This window comes from Spermophilus citellus (genome assembly GCF_964194105.1).
Source record: "Spermophilus citellus genome assembly, chromosome: 7".
Lineage (NCBI taxonomy): Eukaryota > Metazoa > Chordata > Mammalia > Rodentia > Sciuridae > Spermophilus > Spermophilus citellus.
In genome coordinates, this window is record NC_138188.1 from 56,645,323 (window position 1) to 56,663,650 (window position 18,328).

At 33.5% G+C, this 18,328-nt stretch overlaps 1 protein-coding gene across 3 annotated transcripts in view; it reads left to right on the top strand.

The window, feature by feature from the left end:
* PPM1L (protein phosphatase, Mg2+/Mn2+ dependent 1L) overlaps positions 1 to 18,328 on the top strand; it is a 311,756-nt gene that overhangs the window by 193,116 nt on the left and 100,312 nt on the right. For 2 of the 3 annotated variants that reach the window (XM_081301445.1, XM_081301446.1), the window contains exon 2: positions 11,518 to 11,692. In XM_081301445.1, coding sequence (XP_081157571.1) covers positions 11,518 to 11,692 — 175 coding nt within the window. Of the gene's footprint in view, positions 1 to 5,857; positions 5,964 to 11,517; positions 11,693 to 18,328 lie in introns of all 3 variants that reach the window. The other variant, XM_081301447.1, reaches the window with a different exon arrangement.

The window sequence follows — 18,328 nt, forward strand, 5'->3', positions numbered from 1 at the left end:
TGAAAAAGCTTTGATCCTACCTGCTAGTTGGTCCTAGGCCAGTGGGGAGGCAAATAGGTGTCTTCATGGAGACATCATGGAGAGGTTGAGAGCTGTCCTAGAGGTCTGAATGGAGGACAGTGCTGTGGTAGTACAGATGAGGAAGCAGTAGTGTTTATTCTGAGACTATTTTTAAAACTCAAGAGATGATTCCTATATATGTATAAGTTTTAAAACTATTCAGTAGCAGCAGATGCTACCAACTGCATTATTTACCCTTGTGAGAGATGTAACATATTAAGTTTGATTTGTTAGAATTAGCCTCAAACAAACTTTCATTGTAAGCCCTGAAGGAGGTACCAGAGATGGAAAAGAGTAACAAACTTTCAAGTAATGTGCATCTTTGTGTTTTCCTCCACCCCAAGTTAAATTTCAGAGTAACTGATATTTGTCTTTCTTGATCTGTACTTCCCACTTTATACTCTACTCTCAGAAGTTTCCCTGGGTACCTCCCTGTTTCTCAGTCCACCTTCCTATAGGTAAAAATCTGATCAATTTTCTGCACTAAGACTGAACATTACTTAGTGTATTACTCCTCCTTAAAATATTTGACTTTTGATAAGGGAAGAGCTAGCATTAAGCAAATAGTAAAGCTGTAATGGTAGAATTTCAGGCATCAAATAAAGTTGAAAGGGAAAATGATTTGGGAGTGGGAATTCTCTTTGAATTACTTGTATCACACTAAATAAGGTGGTTACCAGCTCTCTGAATAAAACAAAAAAACAAAACACCCTGCTCCATACTCAAACTGCACATATAAGGAACTTAAATCTAATACTGATTTTGAAGTCTCATCTTAAAACTATATCAGGTTGGGGGAGATCGTACCAACTAGCATTGGTCTGGAGCATCCCTGCCACCCTGGCCACTTCTGCTTTTTAGAGGTGTACCCTAAAGAGCTTAACAGGGAACTATGGGGCAGAATGCAAGGGAAGCCCAGTAGGACTCCTCTGGCATTGCCCCAATATAAATAGCAATTGTCAACCAAGGAACAGTTTGTCTGTGTCTCTGCTATCTCCCTGAGGGGTTGCTCTGCTGTTATAGCTACAGAATTCTTTTTGTCCGATTAATAACTCATGAGTATTTTATACTTCATTTATAACAGTCCCACTGGCTTCCTGAATCCTCAAGGGTATTGTCAGTAAGCATCATGCATGGAGTTTTCTAGAATATATTTGAATATCACTTATGAAATTTAATATTTCCTCACACTCTATAGGCAAAGATTCAGAAATGGAAGGGAATTTTATCAGTAATTAACCATATAGAAGAAGACCTCAAGTATTTAGAATGTGAAATAATATCTTCTTTCTATAACTGTTGAAAGGATAGGAACTTGTCTATCACAAAAATTTAGCCAGACTGCTTTGGCTGGGTGCTGCTTGTTTGTTCAACAGATTTATGAGAAAGTCTGCTGGTGGGTTTTTTTTTTTTTTAATGCTGCCATCTCTCAGGAAAACTTATAACTCAGAAATGAAATTGACCAAATTATACTAGGTGCATGTATGAATATGCTGTACTGCATCCTAATTTTATGCATAACTACAATGTATCCAATTAAAAATAAAAAAGAAAGATAGAGGAAGGGGATTGGGGGAGAAGGGGAGGGAATTGGGGTGGTACTGGGGATTAAAATGGAGAAAATGATATTATTCACTTATAAATATGTCATAGTGAATCACACTATTATGTAAAACTACACATAATGCACTAAAAATTTTAAAATTTTAAATTAAAAAAATAAAATTAAGAGAAGGACCATGGAACTAGTGTAATCTTTTATGCCATGTTCCTAAACTTTCCCTGGAATCTATATGGTAATTGAGGGGCAGAAAATTCTTTTATCATCACTTTGGTAGTAGAAAAATAACCTCAACTTTTAAGTCCTTAGAGTTAGAATGTAGATTTTGACAAAAATAATACAAAAAGAAAAATGGACCACATGGCTGAACAATATTTGATACCTTGGGTAATTATATCTTATTGTACTTAGTAGGAATCTAGAAAAGAGAGGTAATTTATTTTGATATATATATATATAAAAGCATCCATCTAGAGCTAGGAAGGTTGGAATCAAGAGGGATTTGAGTTATATTTTCATACTCTGACATGCTTAATGCTACCATGTGAATGTAACCTCTGAATAAATATGAATTAGAATGGCTGATAAAGTTATTAAAGGCTTATCACATGAGGAATCCTAGGGGAATTGTCCTGAGTAATCTATAATTTAGCAGTTATCACCTTAATGTTTAAACTAAATTACAGTTTTAGTCTCTGTATTGTGTTATATAATTTTAGGTTCTTTGCTAGTGGCCATCTTGCAACATGACTGGCAAGTATTTGTACCTCTGAAGCTTTGATTCTTCATAACAATCATAAATATCTATAATAGGCATAAGGTTTCATTTATATGCTTCTGGTTAATGCCTGAGACTTTTTCCTGGTGCCATCTCTTGAAGGAATCCAGTTTGTCTTCTGAAAGCAAAATTATGAATTCAGGAACACGAGATGATCTCTCAAACATGCTTTTCTCATTTAAATAACTTCTCTAGGTTAGAAGTAGCAAAGACTAAAAATGGCAGAAATGACACTCTTGGCAGGCACAAGAGAGAAAAAAGTTCCATGCTTAATGCCCTTGTCCTGGTAGGCAAGGGCACTCACTCTAACTTTATTTTTAAAGTGCCTAGAGCAAAAGAGCAGCTGTCAAAAGTTAATGACATGTTACCATAAGAAAGATGGATTCCAAGGTAGACCTAAGTAAATTAACATGTGGTCTGTGTGCCAGCTGCTGCCAAATCAGCACACACACATTCACTTCCCTTCAAGGGCAGGGAAACCTTGTCTGCAATGAAATATTGCTCTCTCCTCTCTCCTTTCTTGCTCTGGCACAAATTTTGAAGGATTCTCATGTTATCTCTGCTTTATCTTGTGAATACCTAGCCTTCATCCCTGAGTTAACATTTCCCAGAAAGCAGTCCTTCTCCTCGGTATTTGCAGAATTGATTTCCCATCTTACCTTTCTGGATGTTGTCCTAATGCCAAAGTCTCTTCACCCAGAAGGTCATTGATCAGATGCCCTTAGAGCCAGCTCTAACATCTGACTGTATGTGAGAGTGATGTTAAATTTGGTCTTAATATGGTACAAAGAGCAGCCTGTTTGCTTTAGCCTCCTTTTGATACAGTCTTAGAAGCTTGTGCCTATTCACAATCAACACATATTTTGGAAGCTGTAGTGCTGTGTGTTCCAAGTAAGGAATATATGTGGTGTAAATATAAACTGAAAGGAACTGCCATCAGTTCTTTGCCCCATTTTGTGGAATGAAGCTTGAGGATTTCTCTGATCAGATTATATGAGAGAGAGAGAGAGAGAGGCGGGGGAGGGAATATGTTAAATGAATTGAAGAGAGGAGAGTAAGTTGTAAAATCATTGTATTTGAAAGATATTAAAATTCTGAAAATTTTTGTCTTTGCAAAGCACTCTCTAGACTATCTTTGAGGCAAAAGTAGGTATTTCTTCTTCAGATGCCTTTCTCAGATTTTGAAATCTTAAAAAATCTCATCTATTGGTTTTTCAGAATTACTTTGAAAATGAATCTCTGTATCAGGACCAACATTTACAATATAACCACTGCAAACATAATGATAAAATATATTTCCTAGTTTTAAAAATATCTTGTAAATAATTATTTATTGAGTATAAGGGAACTTTTCTCCTTTTGCATACCATGCCTAGAACTTTACAAAATTCCATACGACATATAAAGTCTTGGAATTGGTAATAAAATAGAACATTTAATTGAAAAGAAGGGAGCAAATTTTTTGAAGTCCCGCAACTATGACATATACAATATTAAATTAAAATACTAAGAGGAGACATATTTTCATAGTTCAGGTAAAGACATCAAAAGTCTGATTCTTGGTTGTTTGTTTTGGATTTTGTTTTTTGTGGTACTATGGATGGAACCCTGGTCTTTGTACATGCTAGGCAAATACTGTACCACAGAACCACATCCCCCAGATCTCTTCCGTTTTTTTTTTTTTTGTTTTTGTTTTTGTTTTAAATCCATAAAAGATCAAAATGAGTAGTAACTTGAGTTTGCAAACTGAGAGAAAAATACTAAAAGTGATTTGAATATAGCTCTAATTTACTTCTCTGATGGTGACTGTATTTTAATTTAATTTCCCTATCATTTAATATTTTTTCTTGAAAACAGCTTTTGCCTTTCTGTAAACTTGCAACCAAAATCATTGGTCTGATATTTTTCTTCAGAGTTCTATAAAATGAATCTCTAACACATTTTCTTTGTGGAGGTTTGTTTTGTGGAGTGCTCCTAAATTATGGAGCAATGGATAGTTTTCAGGCTTACAATTAAATGTTCAAAATAAATTTAATTTATTTTTTTCACTGTAGTTTGTTTTCCCATTACTCTCAATAGTCCCACTGCTATTTTTAGCTTCTAGTTTTGAAAAACTGAATCCAGTTTACATATTTTTCTTTCCCATCTGGCACTAATCTCTGTTCATGTGCTCATTTGTTCTTCTTACAGGCTTTCTCCTTTCTAGGGGCTACTTTACCTTGTAGCATGATGACCCCAGTAGACAAAAACTTCTTAAAAAATTAATGTGTTTTCTTTTTTATTTTCTGGCTCAAAAACAATTGATGTTTCCTTCTCTACTATTCTCTGATAACCAAGGACAATTTACTTAACCTCTGTGAGTCTCTTCCTCATTTATAAAAACCAAATAAGGTTGTTATGAGGATTACGTAAACTAACATACAACATTCAGTCCAGTGCTGGCACAGAGAAATATTATTTTTATTTTATTAAATCTGGAAAATGCAGAAAACTACATAAAAGAAAAAAATCATCCAAGCTCTTGCTACTCTGAGAAAAATGATACACATTAATATAATTCAACCAATTTTTTTTCTTATACATGTAGTATACCAACTACTTTATAATCTACATTTTATTCTGAATATTTTCCCATATAATTTAGTATTCTTTCATAACCTGATTTTTAATAGGTGCACTGTATTCTGTTGCATGGATATTCCATAATATTACCAACCAATTTCTAGACAGATTTTTTATTATCACAAATAATTATTGATAAACAAGTTTGTACACATATCTGTGTGCTCATCTTTAAATTTTCCTTAAAATAAATTTCTAGAAAGACATTACTAGGTAAAAAGAAGTGTAGTTATTTAAAATTTTTTGTTATTTTTGTTTTCATTTTCTGTCCAAAAGATTGTCCAGTTTATTCTCCAGTCACAGCATCGACCAGTCTTTCTACAGCCTTTGCTTGTCTTGCCATCTCATTATATTTTAGTGCATCTTAAATTCAGCTTCATTTCTTATTATTCCTCCCTGTGAATTCACACTCACTCTTCTATGCTTTTCTATCCTCTAGTGTCTCTTGACTCAAAATTGTTTTAACTTCACCTGACCAATTTCCTGATTATTTTTGTGTCTCCTCTCTCTAGAGGCTGCTCAGCACTTAATATGGCTCATTTCCTAAATAAATATATTAATATATCTCAAAATTCCTGCCTATTGATTCATTGCTTTTAAAATATGTTTTCCCACCAGTTTTTTGTTTACACATAGAAATTGCAGTTTCCTTTATAGAAGAGGTTGTTATCCCAACAATGTCAAGTTTAATGTACCTTACTCAGCAGACAGTTAATAAGTTAGAGCTAGCTACCTGACAGGTTTTCTTTTTAAGATGAACTGTGAAGCATTTAGAAGCTCTTAAAGTACACCTTTTCATACCCATGAAAGTAATATGTATCAATTATTTCTTAAAGAACATATCACTGGATTCCCTGGAAAACTTGGAATGGAACCACCATTTGACCCAGCTATCCCTCTCCTCCGTCTATACCCAAAGAACTTAAAAACAGCATACTACAGGTACACAGCCACATCAATGTTTATAGCAACACAATTCACAATAGCTAAATTGTGAAACCAACCTAGATGCCCTTCAGTAGATGAATGGATTAAATGTGGCATATATATGTATACAATGGAATATTACTCAGCAATTAAATAGAATAAAATCACGGCATTTGCAGATAAATGGATGGAGTTGGAGAAGATAATGCTAAGTGAAGTTAGCTAATCCCCAAAAAACAAATGCTGAATGTTTTTTCTAATATAAGGTGACTGACTCATAGTGGGGTAGGGAGAGGGAGCCTGGGAGGAATAGATAACTCTAGATAGGGCAGAGGGGTGGGAGGGGAAAGGAGGGGGCAGGGGGTTAGCAATGATAGTGGAATGTGATGGACATTATTATCCTAAGTACATGTATGAAGACATGAATTGGTGTGAACATACTTTATATACAAACGGAGATATGCAAAATTCTGTTCTATATGTGTAATAAGAATTTTGATGCATTCCACTGTCATGTATTTGAAAAATAAAAGCAATTATAAAAGAAAAAAAAAGAAAAGCAAACACACCAGAGATCTTGCTTGTTCTCTCTTCCCACCATGAAAGAACATACCAAGAGGGAAGCATGTGACATTTGAATATATTTACAGTATCACTTTAGTATAAAGGGGATTTTTTGAAATATCTTAACAGAATCTATATTTTTCTAGAGTTGTTTTCTTCTTTCTATTAAGAATCTTTCCTAATAGAAAAAAACTATATGTGAAGTTATACTGTTTTAGAAATGAAGTGCCAAAATATAACTCCAGTATAGTAAAAGATGCAGGCACTGTTCCTAGACCTATATCACAATTGTAACTAAGAAAGTGAATTTCATTTCAAATGCAATCAATAGACACAATTGGGAGGAAATAGTTGGTGTGTTTTCAGTAACATAAAATACACCAATATTTTTCAAATATAATACGTTATTGAACTACTTCCTATACCTTGTAGGTATCCCAAAATTACTAAAGAGAGATGTTACACTGAATAGTAAGGTATAGTGTGAATTTTAAAATGGTTATTCTATAATGCTAAAATATTGTTTTCCAGTGTCAAGAGAAAATTTTTATTAAACTCTAGGAGTAAATATGTTATACCAATATGCTGAATTCATTTACATTTTATGAGATAACTTTATTTGTTCTGCAACTAGCTGGCTGGTGGAGAATTTGAACAATATCTGGTGATATTTTAAAGTTGTAATTTCATCAGTATCTGACTTATGGAATCTCAATATAAATCTGGAAGTAAAAAGTGTTGTATGCTATGTTTAGTGACTCTGCAAGGAGTGAAATATAATTTTTCCCCACCACTTCCCAGTGTGCATTTTCTGAGAAGTCAGTTGTCATTTGTTCTGGAAAAAATTATTTCATCCTAAATTGGACTAACATTCCAAAGGAAAACCTTGAAGTTCACAAAGAAAGATACTTTGAAAAGATAATTATTTAAAATTACAATAGTAAGAACATGGAAACAATACTGAAACGTGGAAAGGAAAAAGTATCTGCCAGGGAACTTTGGGTAGAGGGAAGTGAGGGGAGGCAGGGGGTAAGGGGGTGGAAAAGATAGTGGAATGAGACAGACATTATTACCCTACGTACATGTATGATTGCATGAATAGTGTGACTCTGCATTGTGTACAACCAGAGAAACGAAAAGTTGTGTTCCATTTGTGTACAAAGAGTTGAAATACATTTTGCTGTCATGTATAACTAATTAGAACAACAAAAAAGTATGTTCCACAACTGGAGTATGCTCTCTCTTTCTATGCATATATGATAATACTAAACACAATATATACACATATGTATGCTTTGCATTAAAGGATACGTTATTCCTGATATTTTGTAATTTTGTTTGTTTAATTTTTTAAATTTTTATTATCATCATCATGGTTAGCATCATGATCATCGTCATCGTCGTCGTCATCATCATCATTATCATCACTTGGAACTGAACCCAGGGGCACTCTACCACTGAGCCATATCCCCAGCCCTTTTATTTTTTATTTTGAAATAGGGTTTCACTAAATTGCTGAGGTTGGCTTCAAACTTGTGATCTTCCTGTGTCAACCTTCCAAGTAGATGGAATTACAGGCGTGGGCCACTGTACCCAACTGCAGCTTTGTTTTTTAACCTCAACAATACATCATTGATATTCTCCTGGTCAGTAGGTATAGTTCTGTCTCATATTTTCCAATGGATATATACCATACTATTCTATAAATTAAAAAAAAATTGAACCTCTGTTGATGAGCATGTTGTGTGTGTGAGAGTGTGCGTGTGTGTGTGTGTTTGTGTAACTCACATGTATTTTATTAATCTTTTAATTGACAGATAACATTATATAAATTTACCTTGGACAACATGATGATTTGAAGGATATATATATTATGATTGGTGAAATCCAGCTTATTGGCAAATGCATTACCTCATGTAGTTACCATTTGATAGCACATGATACTCCCTGTGCTTACATTTTTCATAAATATAATGTATTATTATTAACTAGTCAATAAATCTCTGAAGTTTATTCTTCCTAACTATAATTATGTAGCCTTTAACATTCACCCACCCCAACTACATCAGACTCTGGTAACCACCATTATACTCTCCACTTCTATGAAACCAACTTTGTAACATTTTATTACTTTTTAAAAAATCTTTTTGTGCCTGGCTTATATCACTTAACATAATGTTCTTCAGGTCCATCAATGTAAAAAATAGCTGAATGTCATTCTTCTTTTATGACTGAATAGTATTTTACTGTGCATATATACAACATTACCCATTATATATAAATCCATTAATGGACATGTAATTCAACTCTGTATCTTAGCTATTATGAATTGTACTTCAATAAATATGAAAGTATAAGTATCTCCTTGATATACTGATTTTATTTCCTATGGTTATATACACAGTAGTGAGAATGATCATATAGTAGGTAATTCTTTCTTCTACTTCATCCTCCCAAGTGAGGATTTCAGGCATCAGCCACTACACCTGGCAAAATTCTATTTTTAGTTTTTTGAGGAACCTCCATACTGTTTTCTGTAATGACTGTACTAATTTACTTTCACAATAGTGTATGAAGGTTCCTTTATCTCTGTATCCTTACCAACACTTACTCTCATTTGTCTCTTCATAATTGCCATTCTAATTGGAATTTGATAATATCTCATTGAGGTTTTGTTTTTATTTGATTTAGATGAAAATCTAATTTCATCCTTTTGCGTATAGATATTCAGTTTTCCCAGCATCACTTATTGAAGAAAATGTTCTTTTCTTCATTGTGTTCTTGGCGGCTTTGTTGAAAATCAGTTTGCTGTGAATGCATTCATTTATTTCTGGGCTCTCTATTCTGTTTGTTTGTCTGTTTTTATGCCAATACCATGCTGTTTTGGTCACTATAGTTTTATAGTGTGTTTTGAAGTCAGGCACTGTGATTCCCCTAGCTTTGTTCTTTTTGCTCAGGGTTGCTTTGGCTACTTGAGGGTTTTTTGTTTGTTTGTTTTTTATTTTGTGGCTCCATATGAATTTTTTTGTTTTTTTATTTTTGTGAAGAATGTTATTAGCACTTTGTTAAGGATTGCATTGAATCTATAAATCATTTTTATAGTATAGCATTTTAACAATATTAATTCTTCTGATCCATGAATATGAGGTATGTTTTCATTTCTTTATATCACACACATATTTTAAATTATACAATTAATAGCTGCATAGGACTTTTTAAAAAAACAAACAAACAAACTATGTAGCTGAGTCTTTGCTGTATTCTAGGCCCATACCCCAGCAGGAATCTTTTTGCAGCTTCTTTGAAAAGTTTTTTAGTGGTTATGAACATAATCTTAAACCATATATATATATATATATATGTACACCTTCATTTGTTGGTTTCTCAACTTTAGGCACTGTGCAGGTGAAGCAGAGCTATACTACAAGGAGATGCCAAACACCTAATATTCTTGAGGTATATTATAAGAATTTGAGAATTCCCCTGATTCATACATGCCATTCTGTCATTTAATTTCTCCCATAAACTTCTTTTTTTTTTAGTTAAACAATGTTGGTTTTATTTAATTTACTGCTTTGATAGTCCCTTAAGAGAGAACAGGTGGAAAATGTTTGATTGATAGGCCTTTGGTTTTTAAATCATACATTCATATTCGAAACAAATACAGATGGATGAGAGCTATTACAAGAAAGAAATGCACAAATAAAATTCAAATATTTCAATGATTACATAATCCAAGTGTTTCTCATTATTTTCTGCAAATTCTTTGTTCAATTCCCTCGTGATCAATCCAATATTGAAATGCAGAAAACAAATTCACAAATTTCATTTTAAAAATCTTTTGAGTGCCTGAACACTTTAGGATTATGTTAGTTATTTTCTGTCCCCCCTCAGGGAAAAAATTATTTTATTATCTTTCAGTTTTCCTTCTATTATCCCCTAGTATCCAATTATCAATCATCTCTGTGGTTTTCCTATAAACTGCTGTCTCTGTGTCCCACAAATTGCCAACGGTTAAAATCTCTAGAAAGGATCTGACCATTGATAGTGATGGATAAAAAGTGTGTGTGTGTATGTGTGTGTGTGTGTGTGTACATACATACATACACACACACACCCTTACCACTTCTGTCATTTAATTTCTCCCATAATCACTGTTTTCACAGTGATTCTCAACTGGGAGGGAGAGAGTATGCTACCATCTCAGCCCACCAGAAGACTCCTTGGAAGGCCTTTTTCAAAATACACTTGTTTTCCTTCTAACTCCCAAGTGGAGCATGTTTCCTTGATTGAAAATCACTGTGTATAATTTCAGATGTTTCCAGTTGGGAGTATTTTTTGCAGTTATTATCTAGAAGCAAATGAACAACAAAAAAAATTAAGAAAAAAAATATACACATATGTGTGTTTGTGTGTGTGTGTGTGTGTGTGTGTGTGTGTACATACATACATACATATACAAGTTCTTTCTTTTCAGGTTAAGGGGAATCTTAGATCTCTTCTTTTTTAATTTATCCTATTATTTTTCTATAAACCCTAGCAGAGGTTCTCCTTTCTACTCAGTTCACAAGAGCTCCTATGTCAGCATTAATGAGTTGAGAATAGCAAAACAAGTAGGGACGCAGGTGCTGTGACAGGGTAGGGCTCACTGCTGAGTTGTCTGACCATCTTCTTCAAGAAAATTTATATCCAGCAAAGTTATTACCATGGGCCTTTGGAATTTCAATGGAATAATTGAAATTCTGACTGCTAATTCTTGTGAATATCAAACCAAATCTATCATCTTTTATACCTTTAAACCTGGTAGAAATGATTTAAAGACCTAAGATTCTGTTTGCTTGAAGACCCACCTTACTGGGTGCAGTGTAATCTGAAGTCACAATGACAAGGACATGCTTACTTGAAGAGTGGATCCACAGTGCTTTGAGTTCTCTCTAAAGGACCTGAGGGTAAATGAGGAACCTTAGACTGGAGGTACTAATGGGGTTCTCTGTTTTATCTGCAGACTGCAGCTGAATATGTAAAATCTCGACTCCCAGAGGCCCTAAAACAACATCTTCAGGACTACGAGAAAGACAAAGAAAACAGTGTATTGTCTTACCAGACCATCCTTGAACAGCAGATTCTGTCAATTGATCGAGAAATGTTAGAAAAATTGACTGTATCCTATGATGAAGCAGGTATGTTTGTTTTTAGTACAAACACACATACAGGCACACAGTTTTTTTCCTTACAAAATTTATTTATAGTTCTCAGTTAAATTTAGCCCTTTCTATAGGGTAGAAGGTTAAGGGCAAACTGGATTCAAAGTTGTATAACATGGATTAATAGTAAGTTTCTTCTCAGCAGTTTTAGTATCAAAACTTTTTCAGGAGATTCATAAAAATGGCTCTTGATTATCAAATCCCTTTAAGCATTTGCTCTTTTTAAAATGGAATTTTCCTGGCCTTTTATCAGTCATGTACTCCTATTGATCTAATCTTTTAAAGTGTCACTTCAATTTTGGATACCAGCTAAAAACTTTTCATCTGATAATCTGAGAGCTGTTATTTGATTCAAACTTTTTTTTTAATTTTAGAGATTTTTTGTTTCTACAGAGGTTTTTTTTTTTTCTTTGAAGTTTTAAGCTGAATTTGACTTTCTACCATAGCAATTCAAATAAAACCCTAATACCACAGAGATTTTGGTTCACTGTGTGCTATAGGCTCATCCCATCCAAGGAAGCTTATTCAGGGAATCATGCATAGAACCCCATGTAATGCCATGATCTGTTAGCTAAAGCCCAATTTTAATGACTCAGGTACAATATTACTTAGAATATTAAAATTATTAATAAAATTAAATAGATGCAGTAAAAATATCCTGATTAAATTTAACGTATTTCTCACCTTACCAAAAGGAAAAAAAGGGTGGGGGATATAGGAAAATAGATTGTTAATGATCAAATGTTGATAGTTTTAATCCCTATTTTGATATCAGGAATTTCTGGTTTATTTCCACAAAGGTTTTTTTAGTATGGATCTAATTTTTTATTATAACATAAGCAGTCAATGCTGATATTCTTAGCATTTGATTTAAAGCTTTGATAGTAGACAGAAGTGCAAATTTAAAGGGGAAAAAAAAGCACAACATTATGCTATATTTACCTAACCACTAATGCAGATTTTTTAGTTATTATGCTGTTCCCTTTTACATTGTACTCTCTAACCCCTTCACATCCCTCTCAAGCAGGATTCACATTTCTAGCCTTGCTCAGGACATTTATACTCTCCCTGGTTTTTCTTTGCTTTATTGATTTCCCCAGCATATTGGCTTGCTTCTGCCTCTAGGGGATTAGTCATTTGGTCTCTATATTTGTTTGGCCTTTAATATTGTTCTTTTTGACATCTTATCCTTAATGGAACAAAGTAGATTGTGATCCACCCCAATGAAAATAATATTTAAGTATTCATAGCCTCTTAGACATCATGAAACTCACATTTTCCACCCACTTCTTGCTCCTATACTCATTTTAAGGTGAGAAAACTGAGGGCCATATATTCACCTGAAGTAAGTTCTTTGTTTGTAGCACTATATCTCTTATATCCTAATTACAAATCAAGGTGTGCTATTGTAGGTTCTCAGTTGTTTGGTAAGCATTTGTTAAATAAATATCTTGTATTAGGCAGTTAGGAGAAATGAGGAAGACCATTAAAAGGGAAAAATCTAGGATGTAGAAATAGATCATGCTTAACATCTAGCTGGGGAGCTAAAACATACATATATGACCTATTATATTTAGAAAAAAAAAACCCAAGAAATTTGAGACTAAGTACACCCTGTAACATTCGCAAGCTATTAAAGTTAAATTGAGCTATGGAGTCAAGAATAGCAAAAGTGGCTCAAGTTTCTCGTGGACTTCTTTAGGGGAGGGCATTTGCTTACAGCATGAAGAACAAATGCTGAAAATGGATTTGTGGAGAGCAGGGGAATGCATTCTAGTGGATGAAGATGAAGATGTAGGAACAAGCACCAAGGTGAAAATGAACATCAGCCATAACCTCCCACCAACCAATTTTTCCTTCTGCTGGAATAATTTTCCACTCTTTCAAACTGTACAGAAGTACAGTTGAACTTGTATGTGGCCTTTCGGGGTACATACTTTGGTGCAGGATTAATCTATCAATAACTCTGTAGCATGAAGCAGTGGAAATAAATACAGAATTGAGAGTTAAAGAATCTCAAGTTCTAGGCCTTGCCTCTACCTTAATTACTAATGTGATGTTTAGCAAATTAATTTCTTAGGACCTCTTTCTTCTTATATAAAATCGGGCTAATAATATTTCAAAGGGTGTTTCTAACAATATAATATATTGTGTTTGGGTAGGGCCTTAGGAATCTATTGAAAATGCTAGCTAATGCCACTAATGCTGGATGAGGGCAGATTTGATCTTGCCTATCTTGCCTCAAATGACTTTAAGGTATTGTTAAGGTCTTTTCATAGCATGTGGTGTTTGGGAAACAGAGAGAAAAATTTAAAAATGATTTTCAGAAGTGTTGAGAAGTAAAGCATCTATTTGTAAAATCATATGCGCTGAAACTGCATGAGGTGATGTGGACAGGTAATATGGTTAGGGGCTGTGTGTATATATAGATGAATGAATATCATCATGTGTTGTAAAATCAAAAGGTAACCTATGTAACCCTCATATTAATGATTTCAATCAAAATTAGAGTAGAAAATAAAAGATATTTCTATTTCATAGAAAAATATTTCATCATAATTTTAAAAATTAGAATAGAAAATTGATAAAAGCATTCAGTACCCTTTCTGAAATATAACCATCCTATACTCAGACACTTATTTGCTTAGCTTCCTTCTATGCTTTCCCAGTTTTTACCTTTTCATATTCTTTTTTTAAATATATTTTTATATGTTCTAATTGGTTATATGTGACAGTAGAATGAATTTTGACACATCATACATAAATGGAATATAAACTTCTCATTCTTCTGGCTGTTCATGATGTAGAGTTATGCAGGTCATGTAATCGTATTAGATTACACAAAGGATAATAATGTCGGATTCATTCTACCATCATTTCCTACCCGCCCCCTTCACATTCTCAATTGAGCTCTTTCAGTTTTAGCACGGAGTTGATTGTTAGTAGAAAATATCCTGGTCTCTAAAGAGGTTAATTTGTTTTTTTTTTTAATTTTTTTAATTTTTTTTTTGTTAATTTGTTTTTAATGCTTATCCACTGATAAATCAGCCTGGGTGACTTAGTGACAATTATCACCATCTGTGACTTCTAAATTTCAAAAAACTAATTAATGAAAAAACATCCTTAGACACTTGTCTAAAAGCATTGGCTCAGAATCTACCTTTTTTTCTGTTTTCCCTCTTTCTGTGTCCTCTCTTCTCCTTTAAATACATATAAACCTTAATGCTCTGCCTGTCTATAGTTCAACTTTACAGCAACCTGAAATTCCGGAAAGGATAGGAAGTAAGCCAAAACCCTGTTTGTGCAACCAGATCACACAGTCCATTCCACAGAGGCCTTAGATATTCCTTTAGAATCCATGTTTTTATCTTATGTAGTTCTCACTAGTTAGGTTATACTTTCCAACGTGATGCTTTCTTTTTAAAAAATCCCTTTTCTGACTGTAAGCATTATACTCTAATTGCAGAAATAAATAAGTGGTATAAAACAGTATAAAAAGAGAATAATAATTAATAATAATCTTACCACAACAAATATTTTTTATATTTCCCTCACTCTAAGAAATTTTAAAAAGTGGTTGGGATTATTTATTTATTTAGTTACCAGAGCCTAACCCGGGGCATTTAACCACGGAGCCACATCTCCAGTCCTTTTTATTTTTTTTTAATTTTGATATTGGGGAGGTCTCATTAAGTTTCTCAGGACCTCACTAAGTTGCTGAGGCTGGTTTTGAACTTGTGATCCTCCTGACTCAGCCTCTCCAGTCACTGGGATTATAGTTGTGGGCCACTGCACCTGGTGGTATCTTGTAATTTTATGTCCTGCTTTTTTTCTTGAAGTTATTACAAAAGCATGTCCTCATTTCATTAAAACTTCTCTGTGTGAAAAGAATTTTTTTTACAGTGAGTGTAATATAATTACAGTAATTATATTTATTGAAAGACAATATCTTTGCTCCTTTGATACATACAAATAAATTATCCAATTGTTTTGACTTTGGATTATTTCACTTTAATAATTACTCTGATTTATCATTTCTGAAAGCATTAGGTCCTTACTGTATTCTACTATGAATCTTTTGATATTTATACTTGATAATTAAATACTTTCTTAACATTTATTTAACCTGCAGGTTCTTTGCCATATATATAAACTGATGCATATTTTGAACACAGATATTTCCTTAGTCATTATTACATGTGTAGTATATGTGTCCAGGATCAATTTTTTATGTCAAGTAAGGTTTGAGCATATGTTAAAGGCTTTGCTACAGTCTTTACATTTATAGAGTTTCTTGTCAAACTATGATCTGGGAAAAGGATTGAGAGTTGATTAAAGCCTTTCCCACATTATTTATATTTATAGTGTTTTCCCCAAAATGAATTTTTTGACATTGAGTAAGATTTGAGCAAGTTTAAAAGACTTTGCTACTTTCTTTGCATTTGCAAGTTTCCTCTCTGGTGTGAACTATCTGATACATAATAAGATATAGGGATGAGCAAAGGATTTGCCATATAATATACATTTGTAGGGTGTTATCTTCAGTATAGATTCTTTGACATTGAGTAAAGTATGAGGACAGATGAAAGGATTTGCTACACTCTTTACTTTTCTAAGGTTTCTTTCTAGTGTGCATTATGTCTATTTAGATTTAATGATTATTAAAGACAATTCTACATTTATCACGCCTGTATGTATTTTCCCTAATATGAATCGTCTGATGTTAAGTTCCGAGGACTGGTTAAAAGTTTTGCCACATTCATTATATTTGTAAATCTTTTCTTGAATATTGATATTCTGATGAATAAATTCTGAACACTGATGAAAAAATTTCCCACTTTATTACATCTGTTTTGTTCTATTATTGAACAATAACAATCTGTTATTATTCTCTGGAAAATTAATACTTTGGTATTTACTATAATATCAGTCATGTTTAAAGTATTTTCAAATTTTTTTATACTTACAACTTCTCTTTCTTTTTTAAATACCCTGGTAGCTGGGCATGGTGGCCCATGCCTGTAATCCCAGCAGCTCGAGAGGCTGAGGCCAGAAACCACAAGTTCAAAGCCAGCCTCAGCAAAAGCCAGGTGCTAAGCAACTCAGTGAGACCCTGTCTCTGAATAAAATACGAAATAAGGCTGGGAATGTGGGTCCATGATCAGTGCCCCTGAGTTCAATCCCCAGTACCGAATAAATATATGCATACATACCCTGGTAATTTTTTTAGACTTGAGTCCTTACTATAGGCCTTCCTGGTTTTATTATGTTTTGCTCAAATATCTATACGCTGGCATTGATTTAGCAATAGTGGATAGGAAAAGACCTTTCTATATTTATCAGAATTGTGGTTTTTGGCATAGGAGAAATTATTTGTTGGTGGTGAAATAATGAATTTTTGGTAAAGTGTTTATCAAATTGATGGCATTTAGAAATTGTTTCTTCATTTTTCATTCTCATCTTCAAAAATGTTGGAATGAGTTTCAATCCTATATTTGAAATGGTAAATGATACATTGTATATTGTTCGGGTCCTATTTAAGATTTTCTAAATTTGTTTTTTGAGAAAAGTTATGTTTCAAAAATGTATATGAATATTTGCTCAGAGAAGCCAATTTGATTTTTCTGCAACCCTGACTAACATCATTCAAGGCTATTTCTGAGATAGTTTAAGTTCTTCATCTCCTTTAGCAGTGATGTTTTGTTGCAATTTGGTTATGTCTGTTATAACATCCTTTCTATGTATCATGCATACCCACATTCTCCCAGTCTTTCATTAAGTATGAATTATCAAGGCTTCAGCTTCCACATCTCACCAGTACACCTTTTTTGAAGTAAGATTTCCATGTCTTGTTCTGGTGAGAGATATTGAGGGTAATTAAAAGACATACCCAGGGAAATCAGGTTTTTTGTTGTTCTTCTGTCAACATTGCATCCATGTACAAATTCCACTGAGCAGGATCCAGGCTTTTCCACTTTTCTAAAGAGAATTCTATGGCCGCTTCCCAAATGTCACAGCCCCAAGAATCAACCATTTCTTCTTCCTCCTCCTTTTCTGGGGTTCTGTTATTTCTTAATCAATTATTTATTGGGAGAGTCATTAGAGTGAGACTGTGAATGTCAGATGAAGACCCAAGAAATGTTTATAGGGAAGAGATGTCATCAGCTCATCTCCCTCAGGCCCACAATTGGCATGTCAATGGACTCATTGTCACGGAGCAGAGAGTAGATGGAGTCCATGTGAAGGGAATTTTAATGGCTATATAATATTATATTTTAAATTATCACTTACTAAATGTTTTCCTATGTTGGATATTTAAGTTTTTGTCTTGCTGTTATAAATAATAGTACAATAAATATGGTGTGCCTTTATCTGTATTTCATATGACTCTAAGAGAATAGACTTTAGAAAACTTGGGGAAGGGGGATGATACAGACTAGTGAAACTGAGAATAGCAGGGGATGACAACAAAGAGAAATCCATAAAGAGCAGTTATCAAATCCCCAACATTCATTGACTCTGTTATAAAGTTGACATCACTAATCTTAATAATAGTGACCTTGAATCAACAGAAAAAAGGTTCAATAATGTTTGTTATACTGCATATATAAA